This window comes from Harpia harpyja, chromosome W (assembly GCF_026419915.1).
Source record: "Harpia harpyja isolate bHarHar1 chromosome W, bHarHar1 primary haplotype, whole genome shotgun sequence".
Classification (NCBI taxonomy): domain Eukaryota; kingdom Metazoa; phylum Chordata; class Aves; order Accipitriformes; family Accipitridae; genus Harpia; species Harpia harpyja.
The window spans coordinates 489,821-516,922 of record NC_068968.1 but is presented as its reverse complement, the minus strand read 5'-3'; the positions used below and the strand labels follow the sequence as shown (position 1 = coordinate 516,922).

At 43.1% G+C, this 27,102-nt stretch overlaps 1 protein-coding gene across 5 annotated transcripts in view; it reads left to right on the top strand.

Moving 5' to 3' along the window:
* The window catches only part of LOC128136098 (NAD kinase 2, mitochondrial-like), a 53,823-nt gene that overhangs the window by 4,781 nt on the left and 21,940 nt on the right, over positions 1–27,102 (top strand). For 3 of the 5 annotated variants that reach the window (XR_008233254.1, XR_008233255.1, XM_052775212.1), the window contains exons 2-4: positions 20,890–20,978; positions 21,336–21,424; positions 24,585–24,666. Coding sequence is in view for 3 of the 5 variants with exons in the window: in XM_052775212.1 (XP_052631172.1) it covers positions 20,890–20,978; positions 21,336–21,424; positions 24,585–24,666 (260 nt within the window). In the remaining 2 variants the exon portion in view is untranslated. Of the gene's footprint in view, positions 1–7,203; positions 7,305–20,889; positions 20,979–21,335; positions 21,425–23,996; positions 24,125–24,584; positions 24,667–27,102 lie in introns of those variants that run through there. The other 2 variants (XM_052775213.1, XM_052775214.1) reach the window with 2 other exon arrangements.

The following is a 27,102-nucleotide window of genomic DNA, read 5'->3' as shown; positions in this document are numbered from 1 at the left end:
TACAGAGAGCAGGGTAGGAATTGAGGCTCGTGTGAAAGGCTGCTATTGGGGTAGCAGCAAAGAGTGAAAGCAGAAGTGTATAGGAAAAGCTTAGCTCACCTGATGATGTTATATTGCAGGGGCTCAAGCTCAGGTGACCCTAGATCTGGCTTGTGGAGTGGCAGTGTTGTGGCATGAGGGAGCCCATACCAGCAGAGGGGCATGGTGCCTTTGTCATTTGTCACAGATCTTCAGATGTCCAGATGCTGGTTATCTTAAATACAAAAATTCAATTTCAGGGCAATATTGGAGGCTTAGATTTGGGAAGCTGTACCTGGGCTTGTTTGCCTACCAGTTGTGGGCAGAAGAGATGTTTGCAAGTTCTTGGAAGATAACTGACATCTCTACTTGAAAGCTTCAGATTTTAGTATAGCACAAATAATGATCATTGTAGGCTTAATCAGTTGTGCATGATCACTGAGACAGGAGAGCAGACCTGAACTTGGCTGTTGCAATCAGTGTGTTTACATATTAAGTGACTTACTGCATTTTCTGTCTTAATGCACAAGCAACACTGCATGTGTGCCTTTGGGCCTCTAATTAAATAGGATTTGTTCCATATTTAAGGAGGCTGAAGATGAATCATTGGCATACACCAATATATATTAAAATATGATAGAAATCATATCATATATATGATATGCTATATAAATCATAGCATACTTCAAGAAGCAGAATATCTGAATATCAAAACTGGCTGTCTGACACTTTTAATAGAAAACAGAGGCCCTGAGCAGCTGTGGCCTAAATACTTCTGTGGCTTTTTTTTTTTTTTTTGGACACACCAAGTGAGTTGTACTATACAAACACTATTAAAGGTTGCAAGGTCAGAATTCCTGAATTCTTTCTCTGTGCAAATAGAGATGGGCGAGGTGAATAAACAGTCTAGACAGCAGAAAAGCAGAACAGATGGGGGAGAGATGGAGAGCAAGGGCAAACACTCTTGAAAGAGTATTTAGTAGATCTGTAAAAGATTAAATCTTTCATTGCATCTCTACATACATGTTATGCTTGCTTGCTCCAGGTGGTTATTTTTAATATATCTTGTGGCAAATGCTCTTACACACTTACAAATGAGTCTTAAATCTATTGATAACTGTATTTAAACACATCTGACTATCATAATTGGTATTCTAATTCTGAACTATTCTGAAAAGTGTGATTAAGTGCTCTGAATGCTGTTGTACAGGTTTTCAGAGCCTTTAGTTCAGAAGGGAGATTAGAGCCCTATAAAAATGAGAGATTTCTAATATTGGGAAAGAAAAATGCCCCAAAATGACCCAGCACTTTTTTAAAAAGTGTTGCATCAATAAATTCCATGCATCGAATTACACAAGGAACAATTTTGTTTGCCTTCATGAGATTTAAAGAGACTATTGGATTTCTAACACTTGCAGTTACCAGCTATAAGTTAAATAAAAATACTAGTAATTTTCCTAAGTCCCTACAGTTTGCTTACCAGAAATGACAGTGTTGTGGTTTAACCCCAGCCAGCAACTAAACACCACGCAGCCGCTCACTCACTCCCCCCCACCCAGTGGGATGGGGGAGAAAATCGGGAAAAGAAGCAAAACCCGTGGGTTGAGATAAGAACGGTTTAATAGAACAGAAAAAGAAGAAACTAATAATGATAATGATAACACTAATAAAATGACAACAGCAATAATGAAAGGATTGGAATGTACAAATGATGTGCAGTGCAATTGCTCGCCACCTGTTGACCGACACCCAGCCAGTCCCCCGAGCGGCGAATCCCTGCCCCCACTTCCCCGTTCCTATACTGGATGGGACGTCACATGGTATGGAATACCCTGTTGGCCAGTTTGGGTCAGGTGCCCTGGCTGTGTCCTGTGCCAACTTCTTGTGCCCCTCCAGCTTTCTCACTGGCTGGGCATGAGAAGCTGAAAAATCCTTGACATTAGTCTAAACACTACTGAGCAACAACTGAAAACATCAGTGTTATCAACATTCTTTGCATACTGAACTCAAAACATAGCACTGTACCAGCTACTAGGAAGACAGTTAACTCTATCCCAGCTGAAACCAGGACAATGATCCAGTCAACTAATACTGAAAGCTACTGTGTGTCCTGAAAGAATTTCAAGGACACTTACAACTGCTTATTTCGCTCTCAGAAAACCTATACAGAGCAAGCATTGCTGTTGTCCTTATATAAACTAAGAGAACTTAATGTCCCAGTAATAGATAAAGCTAACTTCCTGAGTCCTATTTTTTTGTTTGATAGCAGAATTGAGATGCAATTGCTAACTTCTCGCTGCTGGAGGGTGTTTAGGGAAGGTCAACAAAATTAGCACTTCATATGCAGTTTTAATTACCTTTGAAGATGTCTTGTCAAATGAAAAGTTATGTTCATTTTGGTCTTAATTGGAAGAAAATGATTCAGTGTGGACTACAGTTGATACTCTACTGTGACTGTTTTATGTGCCTTTATTTGGAGTGGGGAGGGAAAGCAAGGAGTTGGAGGTTTGAAACAAGTTTTGGCTCTTTTGGACCACTGCAACAAATTGGCAGGGATGGTCATCTCGGAAATGTGAAGCTCATACAGCTTTCTTGAAAACTGGTATCTGGGTAGAGAAAAGGTATCCTGTTAGCAGGGTATTGCCTCCTCTGAAACAGGCACAATGTGAACTCATCTTTAATATAGGGCACCAACAACATACTGAGCCAGGCTGGTCAGGAAGGAGTATCTCCCAACAGGTAGGAGAGCTTCAGTTGGAGCTTGTATGTTCTTGCACACAAAAACAAAACCCACAGAATTGTGTGTGGGGGGGTGTGTGTGTAAGCAGCCCCCCCCCCCCAATTTAGATGCTTACAGCACCAGCTGTTACTAATCTGTGCATTAAAGTTTTCATGTTTCTTAAAATTCTCTCTTGGGAAATATACTATTTTACCTCAAACTTGATAAATGATTTTTTTATTACAGAAAAAACTCTTTACCTTCTTTTACATTAAATGGTGAAAGATGTATTTTTTTGTATCACTTTTGAATTACCTTTCCTAACTGCCAGCCTTTTGGGTTTGTGAATTTCACACCACTGCTCCAAGGTACACTTTTGGAAACTAGCCAGGCATTTTGTTCTTAGATTTCTGTTTTAGAGGCTTGTACTTAAATCCAGATGCCTGCGATCCACTAGAACTCTCATTAGAAGAGGTTACTTAAATATTTTCAAAACACTAGGATTTTTACAGATGCAAGGAAGGTAGCAGAAAGAAAAAGTTCAACTGAATTCTAATTTTTAAATGAAATCAGATAACTCAGCAGAGTCTTTTTTTCTTAAAAAATTTAGAAGACCTTGAGTTTTCTTAAATTAAAAAAAAAAAGTTGAGCTATTCTAAAAAGCAGTAAGTATTGGGTTAAGTATTTATTCCTGTGTTCTTTTGTGGATCCAAATGGTACAGTGGTACATTTGAAGATAGTATCTTTAAATGGAAACTTATTTAATGAATGAAGTGGTACCGTGAAGCTTTTCATCATTCTGATGATTTCAGACTACCAATCTCTGGTTGCTTATTTTGTAATGTGAATTATTCTTGCAGATTTTCTTCTTCTAGGGAATGCATAAAGCATTTAAAAACTGGTAGGACTATAGTTGGCTCTACCTCTTCCCAAAAAGGGGGGGGGGGAATTGTCTCAATCTACTGAATTTGAAGCATACAGAAGTCAAGACAGACTGTAGTACACCAAGATTATATAAAGCTAAAGACACTTTTTTTAGAAATAAAAATTTTGAGCTAGTCCATTGGAAACTGAGATGGGTATTAAATGTTGTTCAAGTTACACAACCACAGTGTGCATTTGTTTATCTTTACATTTGAAATTTGATATACTCGCATCAATGCTAAGTAACTTTAGTTGCTTCTGCTTTATTAAAAAGTTCCTTCTAGTTTGTCATTCTGTCATAGGAGGAGTCTGGAAAATGGAAACAAATGGATGGAATGGAGTAATTCCTTTTTCCATAGTGTTTGGTTTTTTCCAGCACCCCATTCAAGTATACTCAGTCATATATAGCAAATAGATGCAGAAGTAGGGCATTTCAGTGTAGCTAAACTAAACTTCATGGACTATCTCACCAAGCATCTGGTACTTTATACAGCTGAAAAAGGCTGCTTTTTGGAAGTGACTTTAATATTAAAGTACTTAGCTAGTTGTGATTTATGATATTGTTATGTTAGTGTCCTGCTGAAGTAATGAGAACTGAATGATTGAATTGTCTGGATTGCACTGGATTTCTAGAAACCTGTTAGTGCAGAAAATAGTTACTGATTTGTTTATAGTTAACACAATTTGCTCTGCATTAGTCTTTGAATTACAAACCACTGTGTATTCTTCAATTGTGGTTAAAATTACAATAATACTTTAATGTGGTAGATGAAGAATTAGAAAATGGTTTATGGCACTTTTACTTCATGTGTAGATCGAACTCTTGCCCCAAAGCAGCATTTTTATAAAGCTTCAGGAACATAATGTTGTCAGTTTCATTTACCAAGTGAAGAAATTATTGAAGTCAGCTACTACAGAAGTAATGGAATACAAAATGCTGCAATATGCAAAACACTTTATGATCATTACTCTATTGCAGATATAAAGGCAACATTTGAAAGGCTTCTGTGACTATATAATGAAAGTGAGGGGTCTAAGTTGCTGAAGAAAACAGTGAGGAAAGTATAAGCAAAAAAAAAAAAAAATTTCCTAGCTAAAGCAGCCTACTGGGCTTTTACAGCACGAGGGGTGAAGTACCAAACTGGTAGAAACCTAGCAAATGGCCAAACTATTAGGAACAATTCTGAGCAATTGACAACTGGTTAGTTCAGCAGTCAACAGTAGACAGGTCAGGTAGGACCAGCCTACTACCTTTCTTTTATGGTAGGTACTGACCTACTATATGGGTTAACCTACCACATTTTTTTATAAGCAAGCAATTAATGGTCTGTATGATATCTAATAACCCAGAGGAACTGCGTTTAATGCCTGCAGCTTGCAACTCGGCAGTAATTTGAAATTGAAGACTTGATTCATGTTTAAAGCTTTATAGAGAATTTGAACCTGGGGCCTAGGTTGTGCTGATTCTTAGTAGGGCTTTGTTTTAGGAAGCTGCATGTTTCTCTGCTACTTTAGCTAAGGCAAATGCTCATTATTAAAGCCATCTTGTAAACAAGGCATTGAGTTTGTGGATTGCATTTTTTAACTATTAAATTATCTGAAACCAATGTGCTTTAAGTTCACCTAGGACCTGCTGCTGCTCAGTGAAACTGGTTCTCAGGTTCACTTCAGCGAGGGCCTTGGAGCACTCCTGCTGGTCTCAATTACCTGGACTGCAGGTCCCTGAAAGAGCTGAGTGTCCCAAATGGTTTAATCCACTAGTACTGCAAGCATGATTCTGCTGAAGCCTGCCCTGTTGTTAGTAAAAGGTTCAGCCAGAGGCTTATCAAACAAAGCATCAATTCACTGAGTCTGGAATTTTTCAATAAAGACTTAAATTTGAATAGTGTTGTTTTTTTTTTTTTCCCCAAATGTGGTGACCCTACCATCTCACTTTTAATTTTTTTTCCTTTAGCAAAACCATGTAAGATCAGACTTGATGCATTTAGAGTTTCTAATGCAAAAGTAAGTAGGAGAACACACTTCACCTTTTAAGAAGTTTGAGAAGTTTAAGAAGTTGAGCAACTTCTGTGAAAGCAGGGTCATTAGTATAAATACAGCAACTGAAGCTCATAAATGGTATTTGTCTTAATTCCTTTCTAGTTAGAAGAAATTGAGAGTGGGCATGCTGTCCAACACTTACTGTGAAGGTTAGTGTCATATCCAAACCTGGACACCTGTTGTATACAGCCACCAAATTCAACTCTCCCATCAGTTCCAGCTGATGCTGGAAAACTCACTGAAGGTTCAGGTTTGTGGTTCAAGGTTGCTGTGGCTGTGCTTCTAGCAGGCCCTTTTCTGTGGAGCACTTGAAATGGGCCTCCAAGGTACAGATTTCTACTGGGCAGGTTCTGTCATGGTTAACTGCTTAGTTTATTTTTCTTTGTCTTTTGTGCTTTTTTTTTTTTTTAAGGTTCAGAAACTGAATCATGCTTTAATCCCACTTTATTTGTATGTGGATTATTTTTGCATTACAAAATAGGAAAGCTTAATATGCGATCGGAGCTCTTAAATACAGATGAGGAGAAATGAGAAAGTTCAATGTCTGCCTGACCTGTGAGGAAAACTGAATATGTTTTTAACGTGACAGATGAAGATTTAACTTAACTAGTAGTTAACACTAGAACATAGGAAAACTACTTGCATGCAACTATGGATTGTCAGTCTTAGACTTTGGCACTTAAAGCAATTTTTTAGTCAGTGTTCCTTATTTGTCAGGGAAGTAAAAAAGAGTGTATTAGTTGAAGCAACATGCTATATTCAAAGCTGTTTCTAGTTCAAAACTTAACACTTGGAAAAAGAAGAGGTTTTTTTTTTCCATAGCCCTGTCAAAATAAATGCTTGTTTCTTTTAAAACTGAGAGCACTAGCTGTCTATACTTGGGAGATGTGGTTAATCTAGAGAGACAATGTAAAGATACTACCTTCAAATGTTCCACTGTACATTTGGATCCACAAGAGAACATGGGTAAATACTTACAAGAATTTTAATAATGCTGTGCTCTGCTTAGAAATGGCTAGATGATTTTTACCTATAGTGGTCATAGTATTTTTTTTCTTCAGGTTAAAATTCAAACTTCTGTGTTTAGCTGTTGCTTTCTAAATCCATTTGTTTGGTGGTTCTTTCTGTAGAAACTTGATAGATTGGAAAGCAGTGATCTGTTCTTGTTTTCCTGCTGGGGTGTGTGTGTAGGCAAGTTCATTGTGGAAATTTGAGAGAGTAATTGTTTCTAGATCTATGCTGCCTTTTTTTTTTTTTTTTTTTTTTCCCCCATCTTCTAGTCAGATATTTAGTTTAACTCCTGCATGAGTGTTGTGGTTTAACCCCAGCTGGCAGCTAAGCACCACACAGCTGCTTGCTCACTCCCCCTCCAGTGGGATGGGGGAGGGAATATGAAGGATAAAAGTAAGAAAACTCATGGGTTGGGATAGACAGTTTAATAGCTAAAACAAACTGTGCAAGCAAAGCAAAACAAGGAATAATTCACTACTTCCTATTGGCAGGCAGATGTTCAGCCATCCCCAGGAAAGCAGGGCCTCATCATGTGTAACGGTTACTTGGGAAGACAAAATGCCATCATTCCGAATGTTGGATCATAATCCATGTATGTAGACAACAGCAGGTATTTGGATGTTGCTTGGCTTTGTGTTGCTTTTGTATTTGTTGCTATAAGCCATGTCCTAATTGTGCAATGTTGTTACTTGAGGGCCAGCATTATTCCAGAACAACAGTCCCACAGTTCAAACCCAGTGATGTGAGATTTGTCAAAGATGAGAGTTAAGACTCCAAAAGGAAGGCAGTCAAGCAAATGTCTCTTGCCTAAATGACTGTTAAAGGAGCTCTGTGAAAAATTATCCTTTCATTAAAAAAGATCAGGCTGAAAGATAAGAGCTTTTTTTAGGCATTCAGTCTAGGCCTTTTCTCCTTGAAGTTCATAAGGAAAAATAACTCCATCATAGAGCACGTTCTGCTCATCTTTCTTGGCTCTAGTTGTAGTGTTAACTGTTATAGAGAAGGTTTTGAGGGAGACAATTAATTCCCTTTGCATCTTATTTTCTTCTGTGCAAGTGGGGAGACTGTTGTACTTGCTCTTAGATGTTGAAAGCGGAGAGTGGCCTGTCAAACCCTTTTTGAAGGATGGCTATGACAATTGTAAATAAGAGTTTCCTCTGAAGGGTAGAATTTGCAAGTTGTCTTCATGCAGAAGCTAAAACATAAGGGCCTTTTTGAGGGGTCTGGTAAGACTGAAGTTTGGCATTGGTTCATGGGCCTGTCCTATCGGTGGGCTTGGAAGTCAGGCTGTCCTGCAGTCTGAGATTTTCTGTATGTCACAAATTCCTCCCAGGCTCTCTTTGGGGAGATGGTACGCACAGTGACTGGACTGTCTGATCTTTGCTTTCAGCTCTTTTAAAGTAAAAAGAAAGTGGTGGTCTGTCTGTCTTACTCTTTATCATTGGTATTGCAGAATTCTTTTAAGAAGCAGTATTTGTGATTGTTTCAGTATGGCATTCAGATCCTGGATATCATAGAATCATTTAGGTTGGAAAAGACCTTCAAGATCATTGAGTCCAACCATCATAACAGTCACCTCCCTGCTCCTGCTGGCCACACTATTTCTGATACAGGCCAGGATGCTGTTGGCTGCCTTGGCCACCTGGGCACACTGCTGGCTCATATTCAGCTGGCTGTCAACCAGCACCCCCAGGTCTTTCTCTGCCGGGCAGCTTTCCAGCCACTCTTCCCCAAGCCTGTAGCACTACATGGGGTTGCTGTGACCGAAGTGCAGGGCCCAGCACTTGGCCTTGTTGAACTTCATATGATTGGCCTCAGCCCATTGATCCAGCCTGTCCAGATCCCTCTGTAGAGCCTTCCTACCCTCAAGCAGATCAACCCTCCCTCCCAACTTGGTGTCATCCCCAAACTTGCTGAGGGTGCACTCAATCCCCTCATCCAAATCATTGATAAAGATATTAAACAGAACCGGGCCCAATACTGAGCCCTGGGGAACACCACTTGTGACCTGCTGCCAACTAGATTTAACTCCATTCACCACAACCCTCTGGGCTCGTCCATCCAGCCAGTTTTTCACCCAGCGAAGAGTGCACTTGTCCAAGCCGTGAGCCGCCAGCTTCTCAAGGAGTATGCTGTGAGAGACAGTGTCAAAGGCCTTGCTGAAGTCAAGGAAGATAACATCCACAGCCTTTCCCTCATCCACTAGGCAGGTCACCTGGTCATAGAAGGAGATCAGGTTGGTCAAGCAGCACCTGCCTTTTGTAAACCCATGCTGACTGGGCCTGATCCCCTGCTTGTCCTGGACTTGCCATGTGAGTGCTCTCAAGATGAACTGTTCCATAATCTTCCCCGGTACTGAGGTCAAGCTGACAGGCCTGTAGTTCCCTGGATCCTCCCTCTGACCCTTCTTGTAAATGGGAGTCACATTGGCAAGCCTCCAGTCCTCTGGGACCTGCCCTGTTGACCAGGACTGCTGATAAATGATGGAGAGTGGCTTGGCAAGGACCTCAGCCAGTTCCCTCAGTACTCTTGGATGGATCCCATCAGGTCCCATAGATTTGTGAGTGTCCAGATGGCGTAGTAGGTCACTAACTAATTCCTCCTGGATTAAGGGGGGTATGTTCTGCTCTCCATCCTTGCCTTCCAGCTCATGGGGTAGAGTATCCTGAGGATGACTGGACTCACTATTAAAGACTGAGGCAAAGAAGGCATTAAGTACCTCGGCCTTTTCCTCATCTTTGGTGGCAACGTTCCCTTCTGTATCCATTAAAGGACAGATATTCTCCTTGGGATTCTTTTTACTGTTAACATATTTGTAAAAACATTTTTTGTTGTCCCTTACGATAGTGGCCAGATTGAGTTCTAGCTGAGCTTTTGCCTTTCTAATTTCCTCTCTGTATGATCTAACAAGATCCCTGTACTCCTCCCAAGTTGCCCGCCCTTTCTTCCAGAGATGATAAACTCTCCTTCTTGACTCCTAGCAAAAGCTCCCTGTTCAGCCAGGCCGGTCGTTTTCCTCGGCGGTTCGACTTGCAGTACATGGGAATAGCCTGGTCCTGAGCCATTAAGATTTCCTTCTTGAAGAATGTCCATCCCTCCTGGACCCCTTTGCCCTTCAGGACTGTCTCCCAAGGGACTCTCTCAACCAGTGCCTTGAAGAGGCCAAAGTCTGCCCTCCACAAGTCCATAGCGGTGGTTTTGCTGACCACCTTCCTTGCCTCTCCCAAGAATTGAGAATTCTATCATTTCATGGTCGCTAAGCCCAAGACGGATATGAGGCAGGACCAGAGGCAGTGGGTGCAAACTGAAACACAGGAGGGTCCTTCTGAACATCAGCAAATAATTTTTCACTGTGTTAGTGGCTGAACATGGGAACAGGGTGCCCAGAGAGGTAGTGGAGGCTCTATCTGTGAAAATCTATTCACATAGTGTCCTGGTTTCAGCTGGGATAGAGTTAACTGTCTTCCTAGTAGCTGGTACAGTGCTATGTTTTGAGTTCAGTATGAGAAGAATGTTGATAACACTGATGTTTTCAGTTGTTGCTCAGTAGTGTTTAGGCTAATGTCAAGGATTTTTCAGCTTCTCATGCCCAGCCAGCGAGAAAGCTGGAGGGGCACAAGAAGTTGGCACAGGACACAGCCAGGGCACCTGACCCAAAGTGGCCAACAGGGTATTCCATACCATGTGACGTTCCATCTAGTATAGGAACGGGGAAGTGGGGGCGGGGAATCGCTGCTCGGGGGACTGGCTGGGTGTCGGTCGGCGGGTGGTGACCAATTGCACTGCACATAATTTGTACATTCCATTCCTTTCATTATTACTGTTGTCATTTTATTAGTGTTATCATTATCATTATTAGTTTCTTCTTTTCTGTTCTATTAAACCGTTCTTATCTCAACCCACGGGTTTTACTTCTTTTCCCGATTTTCTCCCCCATCCCACTGGGTGGGGGGGAGTGAGTGAGCGGCTGCGTGGTGTTTAGTTGCTGGCTGGGGTTAAACCACGACAGTCCTTTTTGGCGCCCAACGTGGGGCCCGAAGGGTTGAGATAACGACAAACCTGACCAGAGCTTGTTAAAACAAATTTGTTACAAGCATTCATTATATCGGTCTAATAGTCGCTGGTCATTATGTTGATTTATGTGTTCTTAGAGTGGTTGCTCTGGTTTTTAAAGTTCTGTTATGTATCACCTCGCTTGCTGTATGTAGTCCCTCTTCTGCTGCTTATCATCCGTGGGAGGTGGATTAAGGTTTTTGCTTTGATGTATTGTATAACACTGGTTTATGGTATGATAAAGTCGTCAGCTGTGGGATTAATCCGGTACTTGCACTCAGCATTGTCACCTTTATATTCTGGGAGCCATCTGTGGGAAACTATTAATAATTATACCATTTACCTTTCCTCCTTGGAAAACCAGTCTATGGGTGGGGTACCTTTCTTCCCTTCTCCTTTCTCCTTCAGTCCAGTTACAATGGTGTTTGAGAATTTTGAAAAATTTGAATACTCTTGGGATGTTGGGACCAGCACGGTCCTAGCCCTACTGCTAGGAATTAGCATGCTTCTGAATGTGGTTCAGCTCTCATTTAAGGTTAAACAACTATTTAAGAAAATCACCCAGAGATCTGCCCCAAGGCTGGATAATTATGAGTGGCAGGGTGTGTGGGGTAGTATGGGCAAGTACCTAGAGAAGTGGGCACCTCCAATGTTTTGGAAATTCACCCCTGAACAAGTGCAGAATCCAGAAGAACTAGTAAAATATTTGGAAAAGGTATGCTGTCACCCCGGCAGCTCCAGAGAGATACAAATCACTGCAACGTGCTGGGGCCTGGCCCATGCCTATCGAGCCCTGTTCGACACCACTCAGTACCCTCAAGGGGAAGAGAAGGTCTCTGGACCTAACAACAAAACGATGAGCACTGCGGTCACTCAAACCTCAGCGACAGGCACTGCAGCCCCTCCAGCCTCGGCAATGAGCACGGCAGCTACCCAAACCTTGGCAACAGACACTGCAGTTATCCAAGACCCGGCGAGCGGTACTGCAACTGAACCAGCGGACCAACCTGCACCAGTATCAGTTGCCCCCGTACAGAAAAAGAAATATACAAAAAAAATCAGTTCGCTTAGCGAAGGATGAAGGTGAACCAGGGTCATCACGGGAACAGGAGGAAGAGGCAGAACCAGAGGTAATAACCCGGTCCCTATCCTTGAGTGAGCTGCGGGATATGCGAAAAGATTTTGGCCGCCGTATAGGTGAGCATATTATCACCTGGCTCCTCCAATGCTGGGACAATGGGGCTAATAGCTTGGAATTAGAAGGTAGGGAAGCCAAGCAGCTGGGATCGCTTGCCAGGGAAGGTGGCATTGACAAGGCAATTGGAAGAGGGACACAAGCCATCAGCCTCTGGAGGCGACACCTGTCAAGTGTGAAGGAAAGGTACCCCTTTAAGGAAGATGTTATATGTCAATCAAGCAAGTGGACAACCATGGAAAAAGGTATCCAATATCTGAGGGAATTAGCTGTGCTAGAGACAATTCATCATGATCCAGACAACCCACAATTACCCAAAGATCCAGACGAAGTCCAATGCACACGACCCATGTGGCGGAAGTTTGTACGGAGCACACCATCGTCCTATGCCAACTCACTGGCAATAATGACCTGGAAAGACGAAGAGGCACCGACAGTGGATGAAGTGCCTCGCCAACTCCGTCAATACGAAGAAAATCTCTCCTCCTCCCTACAAGCCTGCATTTCGGCTGTGGAGAAGCTGTCCGAGGATTTCCAGCAATTCAAAGAGGATATGTCCTACTCCCCAGCTGTAAGGACCAATGTCTCAGCTATTAGGAGTGAGCGCTCCTCTGCCCAAGAGAGAGAATATAGAAGGTACACACCGCGAGGTGCCCTGTGGTTTTACCTATGTGATCATGGAGAGGACATGAGGAAATGGGATGGAAAACCTACCTCGGTCCTAAATGCACGGGTACGTGAGCTGCGAGGAAAAACCACCACAAAAGGGGATTCTACCAGGAAAAATGCCACTCCAGTTTCCAAACAGAGTAGAAGGGCTGATCTTATTTCTGATCCTCTTGAAGGGACTTCTGAGCCAATTTTACGAGAAGTGAATACTGGATACTCTGACCAGAATTAGAGGGGCCCTGCCTCCAGCCAGGTGGAGGAAAGGGATAACCGGGTCTATTGGACTGTGTGGATTCGATGGCCTGGCACGTTAGACCCACAGGAGTATAAGGCTCTAGTAGACACCGGCGCACAGTGTACCCTAATGCCATCAAGTTATGAAGGGGCAGAACCCATTTGTATTTCTGGTGTGACAGGGGGATCCCAAGAGTTAACTGTATTGGAAGCTGAAGTAAGCCTAACTGGGAATGAATGGCAGAAACACCCCATTGTGACTGGTCCAGAGGCTCCGTGCATCCTTGGCATAGACTATCTCAGGAGAGGGTATTTTAAGGACCCAAAGGGGTATCGATGGGCTTTTGGTATAGCTGCCTTGGAGACGGAGGGCATTGAACAGCTGTCTACCCTGCCTGGTCTCTCTCAAGACCCTTCGATTGTGGGGTTGCTGAGGGTTGAAGAACAACAAGTACCAATTGCTACCACGACGGTGCACCGGCGCCAATATCACACCAACCGAGACTCTCTGATTCCCATCCACAAGTTGATTCGCCAACTGGAGAGCCAAGGAGTGATCAGCAAAACTCGCTCACCCTTTAATAGTCCCATATGGCCAGTGTGAAAGTCTAATGGGGAGTGGAGACTAACAGTTGACTATCGCGGCCTGAATGAAGTTACGCCACCGCTGAGTGCTGCCGTTCCAGATATGCTAGAACTTCAATACGAACTAGAGTCAAAGGCAGCCAAGTGGTATGCTACAATTGACATTGCTAATGCATTTTTCTCAATCCCTCTGGCAGCAGAGTGTCGTCCACAATTTGCCTTTACTTGGAGGGGTGTCCAGTACACTTGGAATCGATTGCCCCAGGGGTGGAAACACAGCCCCACCATTTGCCATGGACTAATCCAGACTGCACTGGAAAAAGGTGAAGCTCCAGAACACCTGCAGTACATTGATGACATCATCGTATGGGGCAACATGGCAGAAGAAGTCTTTGAGAAAGGGAAGAAAATAATCCAAATCCTTCTGAAAGCCGGTTTTGCCATAAAAGAAAGTAAGGTCAAGGGACCTGCACAGGAGATCCAGTTTTTAGGAATAAAATGGCAAGATGGGCGTTGTCAGATCCCAATGGACGTGATTAACAAAATAGCAGCTATGTCTCCACCAACTAATAAAAAGGAAACACAGGCCTTCTTAGGTGTCGTGGGGTTTTGGAGAATGCATATTCCAAATTACAGTCTGATTGTAAGCCCTCTCTATCAAGTGACCCAGAAGAAGAACGATTTTAAATGGGGCCCTGAGCAACAACAAGCCTTTGAACAAATTAAGCAGGAGATTGTTCACGCAGTAGCCCTTGGACCAGTCCGGACAGGACAAGATGTTAAAAATGTGCTCTATACTGCAGCTGGGGAGAATGGCCCTACCTGGAGCCTCTGGCAGAAAGCACCTGGGGAGACCCGAGGCTGACCCCTGGGGTTTTGGAGTCGAGGATATCGGGGATCCGAAGCTCGCTATACTCCAACTGAAAAAGAGATATTGGCAGCATATGAAGGAGTTCAAGCTGCCTCAGAAGTAGTTGGTACTGAAACACAGCTCCTCTTAGCACCCCGACTGCCAGTGCTGGGCTGGATGTTCAAAGGGAGGGTCTCCTCTACACATCACGCGACCGATGCCACGTGGAGTAAGTGGATTGCACTGATCACACAACGGGCTCGCATAGGAAACCCCAGTCGCCCAGGAATTGTGGAAGTGATCGCGGACTGGCCAGAAGGCAAAGATTTTGGAATGTCGCCAGAGGAGGAGGTGGCACGGGCTGAAGAGGCCCCGCTGTATAATAAACTGCCAGAAAATGAGAGGCAATATGCCCTGTTCACTGACGGATCCTGTCGCATCGTGGGAAAGCATCGGAGGTGGAAAGCTGCTGTATGGAGTCCTACACGACAAGTCGCAGGAACTGCTGAAGGAGAAGGTGAATTGAGTCAGTTTGCAGAGGTGAAAGCCATCCAGCTAGCATTAGACATTGCTGAAAGAGAGAAGTGGCCAGTGCTCTATCTCTATACTGACTCATGGATGGTGGCAAATGCCCTGTGGGGGTGGCTACAGCAATGGAAGCAGAGCAACTGGCAGTGCAGAGGTAAACCCACCTGGGCTGCCACACTGTGGCAAGATATTGCGTCCCGACTAGAGAATCTGGTTGTAAAAGTACGTCACGTAGATGCTCACATACCCAAGAGTTGGGCCACTGAAGAACATCAAAATAACCAACAGGTGGATCAGGCTGCCAAGATTGAAGTGGCTCAGGTGGACCTGGACTGGCAACATAAGGGTGAGCTATTTATGGCTCAGTGGGCCCATGATGCTTCAGGCCATCAGGGAAGAGATGCAACATATAGATGGGCTCGTGATCGAGGGGTGGACTTGACCATGGACACTATCACACATATTATCCATGAATGTGAAACATGTGCTGCAATTAAGCAAGCGAAGTGGTTAAAGCCCCTGTGGTATGGAGGGCGATGGCTGAAATATAAATATGGGGAAGCCTGGCAGATTGACTATATCACACTCCCACAAACTCGCCAAGGCAAGCGCCATGTGCTTACAATGGTGGACGCAACCACCGGATGGCTGGAAATATATCCCGTCCCCCATGCCACCGCCCGGAACACTATCCTGGGCCTAGAATAGCAAGTCTTGTGGCGACATGGCACCCCAGAAAGAATTGAGTCTGACAATGGGACTCATTTCTGAAACAACCTCATAGACACCTGGGCCAAAGAGCATGGCATTGAGTGGGTGTATCATATCCCCTATCATGCACCAGCCTCTGGGAAAATTGAGCGATACAATGGACTGTTAAAGACTACATTGAGAGCAATGGGGGGTGGAACTTTCAACCATTGGGATACACATTTAGCAAAAGCCACCTGGTTAGTCAACACCAGAGGATCTGCCAATCGGGGTGGCCCTGCCCAGTCAGAATTTTTACGTACTGTAGAAGGGGATAAAGTCCCTGTAGTGCACATAAAAAATATGTTAGGGAAGACAGTCTGGGTTATTCCTGCCTCAGGCAAAGGTAAACCCATTTGTGGGATTGCTTTTGCTCAAGGGCCTGGGTGCACTTGGTGGGTGATGCGAAAAGATGGGGAAGTCCGATGTGTGCCTCAAGGGGATTTGATTTTAGGTGAGAACAGCCAGAATTAAACTGTATATTAGTTGCTATATAACCCTGCTAGTGTATGTTATCCTTACTATAATTGTTATATGCTATATCCATAGTACTGTAGTAAGAATCACTTAGATCAAGCAAGAAAAGAACTGTGATAAAAGTGAGCAAAGCGCAGTAGTGATGGAACCAGAACTGACTCCAGCATGCAACAATCCAATGATACACACCATCCTCCTGCTGCGCCAAATGTCACCTGCTTGTCACACCGCACTGAAGCCCAATTCTGCTCTGCAGACTGAGAGGACTTTGCACCATCCCTCCTGCCTAGAAAGACTGGTATGACAGATGGAGCCCAGAGTTGGAAACTAAATGAACTCAATGAACATTTTATGAGCATGACCCATGAACTAAAGGAATGATATCTCTGTGTGTGTATACATATATATATATATCATTGTTCATATGTCTTAAAGGGATGGAAAGGTGATGATGATTGATCAGGATGTAAGTAAAGGTGTGGGAACTGTGCATGACGTCAATGGTATAGAATAAGGGGTGGATACTGTCCTGGTTTCAGCTGGGATAGAGTTAACTGTCTTCCTAGTAGCTGGTACAGTGCTATGTTTTGAGTTCAGTATGTGAAGAATGTTGATAACACTGATGTTTTCAGTTGTTGCTCAGTAGTGTTTAGGCTAAAGTCAAGGATTTTTCAGCTTCTCATGCCCAGCCAGTGAGAAAGCTGGAGGGGCACAAGAAGTTGGCACAGGACACAGCCAGGGCACCTGACCCAAAGTGGCCAATGGTGTATTCCATACTATGTGATGTCCCATCTAGTATAGGAATGGGGAAGTGGGAGCGGGGAATCGCTGCTCGGGGGACTGGCTGGGTGTCGGTTGGCGGGTGGTGAGCAATTGCACTGCACATCATTTGTACATTCCATTCCTTTCATTATTATTGTTGTCATTTTATTAGTATTATCATTATTAGTTTCTTCTTTTCTGTTCTATTAAACCGTTCTTATCTCAATCTACGGGTTTTGCTTCTTTTCCCAATTTTCTCCCCCATCCCACTGGGTGGGGGGGAGTGAGTGAGCGGCTGCGTGGTGTTTAGTTGCTGGCTGGGGTTAATCCATGACACACAGATATGGTCCTGCGCAAGCAGCTCCATCCAGGTGACCCTGCTTGAGCAGGGGGGGTTGGACTAGATGACTGCCAAAGGTCCCTTCCAACCTCAAGAACTCTGTGATGCTGTGGTCTCTGACCACGAGGGCCATAAGCATTTCTCTGGTTCTTTGGAGTAGTTATGTGAAAAGCAGTTGATTAGCATTTATGTTTAATATACTTTACTGTGGTTGGGCTCAGGCAGGCTGTTGCTTTGTGAGTTCTTATGTGAATGAACTTGTTATTGATATCTGAGCTAGAGGGATGAAGCTAGAGATGAGCAGACTGTTTTAATCTCTGGAGCCTTTTGCAAATTGGGACGATTCATTAACCTCATAGATGTAGCTCAGGGCCTTGAGTTTAAATGGCTAACTTTTCATTTGTCTTGTTGTGTAGTGATACCTGCTTGCTTGTTTTAGAGCTAAATTCAAAGAGGAGACCTCTACACATTAGATATGTGTTCTGTAATGCTGCTCTTAGCAAGAATAGAAGTATCCATGGAAATTGTTCAGCCAGTTATCAGGATACTGACAGCTTATTTGACGAGCATCCTCTTCTGCTTTCTGAAGCTGTTGATGAAATAACACACCTAAGACAAATCTAAGTTATAGAACACTCAGTTCCACAGCAATGAAACTACCTATACCACCTCTTGCTAGTAATGCCAATGAAATGTTAGCTGTAGGCTTGCCACTGATGATGGTGTCTCAAAAGCCTGCAAATGATCATACAGAGATACATTATGCTGTCATTGTTCTGAGAAGTTCTCTTTGACCAAGTTGAAAGATAGCATGCTGACAAATTAGCCAAATAAATGAGGTAAATAAAATTGCAAGATGGAGTTTGCAGTTTCTGTTGTGTGTGGAAGTAATAGTCTGTGGAAATAACAGCCTGAAAAACACATGCTGCAGCAGCTGTCTGCTTGTCAGGTGCTTCTTGGCAACAGTGTTTCATTCGCAGCAGATATTTCTAGAGGAGGCATGAATGGGAGCCCTGATTTTAGTAACACAGTTGATTTTTTAAATTTTTTTGTTGTTGTTGAGTGCAGAGGTTATTTGCTGTGGATTTCTTGTTCTTTCTGGTAGTAAAGCAAGGTCAATTTCTGCTTCAAATGTGCAATTGAAAATCTTCTTTTAACAAATTAGACCTGTGGCGCTCAGCAGCAGATATTGTCTGTGGGTGGCAAATACCTTCTTTTCTCCTTTCCACTTTCTTCTTTCTGCTCTAAATGGATCATGTGAGGCTGACAACAGACCCAGCAATGGGCAGTACTATAACTGGCCATAGCCTTGCTTACCCTTTCCCTCCCCACAGCGCCAGTGTTCAAGTTCCCAGTGCAACACCATGGGCTCTCAAGGAGCAAGAGGTGTACGGGAGTGCACAAGCATTGTAGCTGGGGAGTAGAAACAAGGGGTTAAAGTGTGTGAGGCTATTAATAGGACTTAACACCCTTTACCCTGGTAAACCGGTACTAACAAGCTTCATAGAAATGACCTGAAAGCTTTGGATGTTTTCTGATCACCCGCATGCTTATCTGTGTGTGTGACTAAGCACAGCTGGCAACTACTACTGTCTGCCTGTAGTGCTGTTGGTGACACCCAGGCAAATTCTAGGAGCCCCTTCTGTTGGAGATGGTTTCCTGATCCCAGCTGGAAGACCAGCTATAGATTTTGTTCCTGCAAGTTAATCACTGATTCTAAACACGCTGAGCAGGACAGCAATGCAGTTCCAGAATGCCCAATTCCATTCTTTTCTATAATTTCTTCAGCACTGAGTCTGTCTTTGCACTTAGCTCGTGGTTGGATTTCTTGACACTGACAGGTGTCAGATGAAGAAAGATTGCATTTGTTGGGTATTGGATTGCAATTAACTGGAATTGTCATATCCTGCCAGTCTTCTCTCCTTTGCTGTGGAGTTCTGTGGTGTGGGAGTCTCTATGGAAATAAGATTAGATGTGGCTGTCTTGCACAATGTACTTGCTCTTAGAAGGGTGTGCAACTTTGAGTAAAGGCACGTGAATAAATTGCTGGAAGTGCCTATTCAAAGCTTCTGGCACAGATGAATTTCTCTACACAAACTCTAGGAGAAGTTTTGTTTCTGTGCTGGTAAATTGGTTTTAACTGATTGGGGAAAAGGAAGCAATGACAATATAATCATAGAATAATTCAGGCTAGAAGGAACCTCAGGACGTCATCTAGTCTAGCCTACTGCTCAAAGCAGGATCTCTTTTGTTATGAATGTATTTATTAACTCCATTTGCTTAACATTTTTACCCTTTCTTCTACTTGCTTCATCTCCATACAAACATATATTTGGCAGTACCAGCCCCAAATGGGCAGACTAAGTGAGGTGAAGAATGAATGCATACAGATGGTGACTGAATTACTTGCACAGAAATCTGTTGCAAAAAAAAAAAACAAACCAAAAAAACTAATCTTCAGCCAGAAGCCTTACCTGCCTGCTTACTTGAGTCTATCTGTGTGAACTGTGAAATGTTTCCATGGTCTAAATAGTGTGTCAAAATTAAGTATTTAATTTCTCTGGCTTCCAGGAAGAATGATGCTAGAATGCAACTGCTAAATACCGTTTGTCTTGTTATTGACACAAATTTGAAAAATCTGGTCTATAATCCAGGGGCCAATATCAAAGGCAGTAGATGGGTTGTCCTTAAGCTTTTTTTGATGCAGGGGAAATGTCACCTTTGTCACCACTTGGCAGTCTTCCATTTTAGCTCAAATACAATCTGAAGGTTAATGTTCTACATATTTCAAAGATGCCTGTTTTCTTAATTATTGTTCCTGTTGCTTTTTCTGTTGTCCTCTTTCTCTGTAGCACAATGTTATAACTCTTCAGGTAATTAGGTAACTGTTTGTCTGGGTGCTTTTAGCACATGACAGAGGAGTGTAGTTAATATAACTATTTTATGTAGATTTACTTAGAGTTCAAATTATTTAGCAAATTCAGGGAAAGCAAAGTGTCTGAAGTGGCATAGAAGTCAGCATAGCATATTTGTTTGCATATTTGTGTAGAGCCCTTAAAAGGTCTGTGACTCTTGGCTGCTGTGGCCATGTAACCAGTTTAATAAACTAGTGAATGTAAGCTGACTGGCATGTATATATAGATGTAACTAATGGAATGCTTACAAAAGCACGTTTGTCTACTGAGATAAAATATGTGCTGCCTTTTTTTTTTTTTTTTTTTTTTTTTTTTTTTTTTATAGCTTCTTGTCCTGAGTTTGGCTGGGATAGTGTTAATTTTCACAAGAAGCTGGGAGGGGGCACAGCCAGGACAGCTGACCTGAACTAGCTAAGGGCATATTCAATACCATATGATGTCATGCCCAGTATATAACTGGGGGAGCTGGCCAGGGGGAGGAGGGGATCGAGGCTCAGGAATGGGCTGAGCATCAGGTTCTGGGTGGTGAGCACTTGTATTGTGCATCACTTGCTTTGTATATTCTTTTATTAGTAGTATTGTTGTTATTATTTCTTCTCTCCTTGTGCTGTCCTATTAAACTGTCCTTATCTCAACCCATGAGGTTTTACCTTTTTCTTCCGATTCTCCTCCCCATCCCACCAGGGGGGTGGGAGGAATGAGCGAGCGGCCCTGTGGTGTTTAGTTGCTGGCTGGGCTTAAACCATGACACTTCTATTTGTATTACTTGAGCACTTATTGTAGTGATTAACTACTACAAAATCAATTTCTGTCTTACAGCTTGCCTTGAAGGGATCTAACTATGCTGGTCTACTGGAGCGGCATCGCATTCATACAAAAAACATGGAACATGTCATAGACAGTTTACGGTAAGAATGTATGGGTGTTGAGAATTTAAGAAACAGTGCAAATATCCATGGATTGTGTAAAACAATGAAAGAAAACTGTTACAAGCCCTAATAAAATAGGAATACTGAAAACAAGGTGATGCAGATGAACAATCATTCCTGAAACAATCGTAATATGAGCTACCTCAGTTCAGTTAACTAACGCAGTGCATTATCATCTTGAAAACAAATGAAAAAGATGTAAAGGATTTGTGAGGGTCAAATGCTTGTAAACCAAATACCACTGTAATTAGTTCTTAATTTTGCGTCACTTTTTTTCAGAAGGTTGTGACAAGGAACAATATAGGACACATTCAGGCTTTTTCCTGTACTTTATAGGAATGAGAGGATAGAAGTTCGTCTTGTTGAACGTCGAGAATATAATGAAGAGACAGTTCGGTGGGCAGATGCTGTTATATCAGCAGGAGGTATGACTTTATGGAAGGGAAGTATTTGTTTCAGTATGTTTTCATAGATAATTTTTTAAAAAGTTGCAGTGTGTGAAGCATCTGGAGGTATGCACATTTTGAAAACAAATTGCTGATCTAATTGTCAGAAAACACGACAAAATGCAGTGGTGGTGACCATCCTCTCCCTCTGGTATCTAAAGTTGTAGCACTAAAGCGTGTGCCAGTGCATGGACACTTTGGAAAAGTTTAGTATTATCTCATGTAAAACAGTATAAACTGTGGAATCTACTATAGTTTTCAACTAAAGAGGATAAAATGCTTGCTGTCATGTGGTTATACATAGCCCTAAACCCTACTCTCCGGTTTTAGGTATAGGAGTGGAGACTAACATGCTACCTCTTCCTTCCCTTGCCCAAACTGACTGTCTTGCTTTCACACTTAATTCCAGTGACTGGAGTAACTAGTTGGATGGTACAGGTAAAAGCATGCAACTTCTGAGCAGCACGTGCCACTGTTTAGAGCTTTTTAAATGAACCAACAGAGCAACTATAACTGGACTGATTCTTTATAACATTGGATTACAGCAGTTCATTCAGTTTCACTTTTGTGACTTGCTGCAAATACTGCAGTGTGTTGCTAGACTCTAACTTAATGTTTGATCATCTGTGGCAGTTAGACTTGACCACTGGTTCACTTTGCCCTTAGCTACTGGTTACCACTCCGAATGGGTAGAAAGGGATATGTGTTCATTCCTGAAACATCCTAATATACTCCTGTAGACTTCAAAGAACTCCTCTAAATTGGAGATTAAAGTGAGGTGGGAATGTTTCCTCTGCCAGTTTGGCTGTGGCAATGTCTGTCATGGTTATGAATGAGGCAAGCAACTGGGAAGTGGTACATAGTCAACAGTTTTGCATCTTATATCTTGGTGCAAAGACTGATTCAGATTATAGTTGCCCTTCTGTTTAACAGACAGGAAAGAATAAGATTTCTACTTCAGCAGTTTTATCTGAGACTACTTTTTGATGCCTGTTTGGGACCAAATAAGACCTTTAAATTGTGCCTTCTAGGAGAACAACTGAGATGGAACTAAAGTAATTGTTTTCATGTGATTCACAGTAAAACTTGATATTGTTCCCTGTCTCTTGTGGCTTTGATTAGTGATACTTTCTAAATTTATTTTCTAAAAGAATTTCTCTTACCAGCTCATAAACATACAGAAACTTCCATAAATCTCTTTTCAAACTTGCTTCTGCCAAATTCAGTTGCCTGGGTGTGTCAGATAAATAGTACTTTTTCCAATCACATTTGTTATCTTGAATTCAGTTGTCACTACTCTGCTTTAAAAGGTGTGTGGTGGGTTGACCCTGGCTCGATGCCAGGTGCCAACCAAAGCTACTCTATCACTCCCCTCCTCAGCTGGACAGGGGAGAGAAAATATAATGAAAGGCTCATGGGTCGAGATAAGGACAGGGAGAGATCACTTGCCAATTACCATCATGGGCAAAACAGACTTGACTTGGGGAAATTTGCCAATCAAATCAGAGTAGGGTAATGAGAAATAAAACCAAAATCTTAAAACACCTTCCCCACCCCTCCCTTCTTCCTGGGCACAATTTCACTTCTCACTTTCTCTACCTCCTCCCCCAAGCAGCACAGGGGGATGGGGAATGGGGGTTGTGGTCAGTTCATCACATGTTGTCTCTGCTGCTCCTTCCTCCTTAGGGGGAGGACTCCTCACATTCCCCCCCTGCTCCAGCATGGGGTCCCTCCCATGGGGTGCAGTCCTCCATGAACTTCTCCAACATGAGTCCTTCCCGCAGGCTACAGTTCTTCATGAGCTGCTCCAGCATGGGTCCCTTCCACCAGGTGCAGTCCTTCAGGAACAGACTCCTCCAGCATGGGTCCCCCATGGGGTCACAAGTCCTGCCATCAAACCTGCTCCAGCATGGGCTCCTCTCTCCACGGGGCTGCAGGTCCTGCCAGGAGCCTGCTCCAGTGCAGGCTTCCCACGGGGTCACAGCCTCCTTTGGGCATCCACCTGCTCTGGCGTGGGGTCCTCCATGGAGCTGCAGGTGGATATCTGCTCCACCATGGGCTGCAGGGGACAGCCTGCCTCACCATGGTCTTCACCCCAGGCTGCAGGGGAATCTCTGCTCCAGCACCTGGAGCACCTCCTCTCCCTCCTTCTTCACTGACCTTGGTGTCTACAGGGTTGTTTCTCTTACATGTTCTCACTCCTCTCTCCGGCTGCAGTTTTTCTCTTGCGCAGCAACTTTTTCCCCTTCTTAAATATGTTATCACAGAGGTGTTACCACTGCTGCTGATTGGCTCAGCCTTGGCCAGTGGTGGGTCTGACTTGGAGCTGGCTGGCATTGGCTCTACTATAGATAGGGGAAGCTTCTAGCAGCTTCTCACAGTGATGTCAGATACAGAAAATCCTGTGGTAGATCAGAAATTCCTGTTTTAAATTTAGTTAGCCAAGATCATTCTGATCTTTTCTATTCTTCCTGATTAATGGTGCCTTACCTGGAGCACCAATTCTGATCCTTTCTATTCTTCCCGATTGATGGTGTGTCCCTCTTGGCAGGAAAATGAACCACTGACCTGATGCAGAGTGACTTAGCAGTCAAAGTAAGGAGGGGATACCTCCTCAAATGACCACTGAAGACCACCCGAGACCCCTGCGCATGCGGAGAAGGCATCTGATGTGTCATGGTTATGTAATCCTATGCATATGCATTAGATAGTTTGAATATGTACTAGGTAGGAGTAGTTTAATAAATTAGATGCAAGTGTTACTGTATAAAAGAGACACACCTGATGAATCTGGTGTGCTTGATTTGTGGAAAGTCCATTGGGCACCCTGCGCAGAATAAAGCAATATCTCTCCTGAGTGTGTGAGATTAGTCTATTGCACACCAGGTAACAAATCCGCTTTTAGGACAACAGAAGCCACCCCTGTAGCCCCCCCAGCTACCAAAGCCTTGCTATGCAAACCCAATACAAGGTGTCAGTAGTTTTCTGGTCCCATTTTATTTTTGTGTAGCTTACCTGGTTGTTTGTTGATACAAAAGCATGTAATGGTAATGCTGCAGTATGTGTGAGACTATTTTGTTTGGGATACTAGAATGTCAAGTGAAACTAACTTCTAACTTTTGTTTTGCTTTTTCTGTAGGTGATGGTACAATGTTGCTGGCAGCCAGTAAGGTCTTTGATAAATTTAAACCAGTTATTGGAGTAAATACTGATCCTGAGAGGTAAAAACACATTTGGGAAAGCAATGCTTTATTAAATATCAGGCACAGTATGCATTTGTTTTCATGATGTACATTACATGCCTGTGGCATTTGGTAGCATAAATGTCTGTTTTAGTGGATTGTAGATATCAAGTGAACCTGCTGTTTTATTAGAAAAGTTTCCATAATGAGTTTTTCTGTCTCATCTGAGAGGACACTAAGTAATATTGGATGAGCATGACTGTGTTAAACTGCCACAGCTGTTTTCACATACCAGTGTAACAGCACTTGGAGCTAGTTAACTTGTATTACTAACCAGAAGCTTGATGCTAGAGATGGCAGTATAGAACAGTGACAGGAAAAGGGACTTAACAAAGCAACTAACAAGTGTGGTGCTTGAACGTTCAGAAACTTCATTTCTTTACGAAGGTGAATCCTATTGGAAATCTGATAAGGCCTCAAATGAAGTTTGTTCTGGTTTTTTCATGTAAACCATGCCATATTGTCACGGATGGAGTCATGCACTTCACTTGCAAGAGAGAAGCAACAATATATTTTATTGACGTAAGACAGTGTGTTAAAGTTCAATGGTAAATGTGACAGTGGTTTAACAAGGTTCAATGGCAAGGTACATTTGAGTATTTACTGCATAGAGGACAGGGTCAGACAAAACTGTCAGGGAGACCCTCCTGTTGAGTCATGAGGTTCAGAAAGGACCCCCTTGTGTTCTAAACTCCTTCTCAGAGGGGAGTTTAGGTGTGGCTGGATCCAGACTTGGTCAACAGTTTATGTCTAAAGGATTATATATGCACAATAAATCCTTTATATCACTTAGCTAAGATTTCAAAGTTTCAGCGCTTTTATTCCCAATTCACTTACCGAGTATCTGTTGTGGCAAGGAATCTCTCAACCTCGAGCAGTAACCTTGAGAGGCGTCCCTACTCAAGGGGAGATCCTGGCGTGCAGCCTGCTGCTGTGCAGGAGAGCTCAACAGGCCCTGTCATGTCCCAATTTCTCAGGACGATGACTCAGGTTTGCTGATTCCCAGGTCAGGATTAAGGTGAAACAACACCAGGGATCCTTTAACTCACAAAACTCAACTTTTATTCGCTCACAACAAGAATTGGCATGAAACTATGTCAGTAAACTGTGTAACACGTGCTAACCATATGTCACCGAACATATACTGTAAGCCTTGCTTATTTGGGGATCAGTTCAGGGAAGACAATAAGGAGAGCCCTTCTGTTGAGTCATGAGGTTCAGTGTGGACCCTCTTGCTTTCTAGACTCCTTCTCAGAGAGGAGCCTAGGGGGGTGGCTAGATCCACTCTTAGTCCCAGACTTGGTCAACAGTTTATGTAAAATAAGGGATGAGGTGTAGGGATTAAGGAAAAAGAGAGACAGAGAGAGAAAAGAGAAAGATTTCACCAGTCTTGGGTCCAGCATTGGTCCAGCCAGTTTAGATGTCCAGTTCTGGAGGGCATGTGCACATGGAGCTTCAATTTGTGCCCTTTCATAATCTCCTTGCCCCTCCTTCGGGCAGGCACTCGAACTCATTAGGCTAATTAGCTGTCACGTGAGGTTTGTGCTTCCAGAACCTTTGGGAAATGGGTTGGTGGTCTTGGGGGTCGTTTGGGGAGTAACTTCTCCCTCCCTGCAGGCATGACCGTTCTTTGACCTTTGGCCATATATGGTGAGCTGCCCTGCTCAGTGTATCAGAACACAGAACTGTGCACCCTCTGGCATGCCCTCCATGCCCTGTTGCTAACTGACTTCTCACCTGTGGTTAGTTCATTGTTATGCAGAACTTGCCCCACCACAATTTTTGAGACATTAACTCTTTCAGTCTCTCACAGGCCCTGGGCTGTCCACTATTTATGGAGTAAGATAATTGACTTAGTCATATTTGCATACCAACTACAGGTGTTAGCTTCTTCCAAATTTGGCTTGAGTCAGACATTGACCAGTACTGTGGTTAGGTGAGTGCATTGCTCAAATTAGCCCTTGTCTATTGTGTTATCTGTCTCCCCTGAATCTACTTTGAGCTGGATGCAGCCATCATGACCAGATGCGTCCATTACAACTGCCACTGGTGGTTATCACTTGAGCAGGGTTATGGGAAATACAGGTCAGGTTGGGGTGGTGGGGGGAAGCACACTGTCACACAAACCTCAGAGGATGCTGCCTTCTCAGCTGATTAATGGCATTTAGTTGTCCTCTTATAAACACACAAGTTGCATCCACCTAGCCATAAGATTGATTTGGGCAGGTGGATGCAGTGTATTAGTGCTGCCTGGTTGGTATAACCTTCAAATGGATGGCAAGTAAAACCTCAGAATTCACCAAAGCTCTGTCTGCTGAGATTTCCAGATTTAGGTTTCTGCTTCTGATATTACCAGTTAATTTAATCTTAATAGATAGGAAAGTTGTGGCCAAAAAGTTTTAATTCTTTCCATAC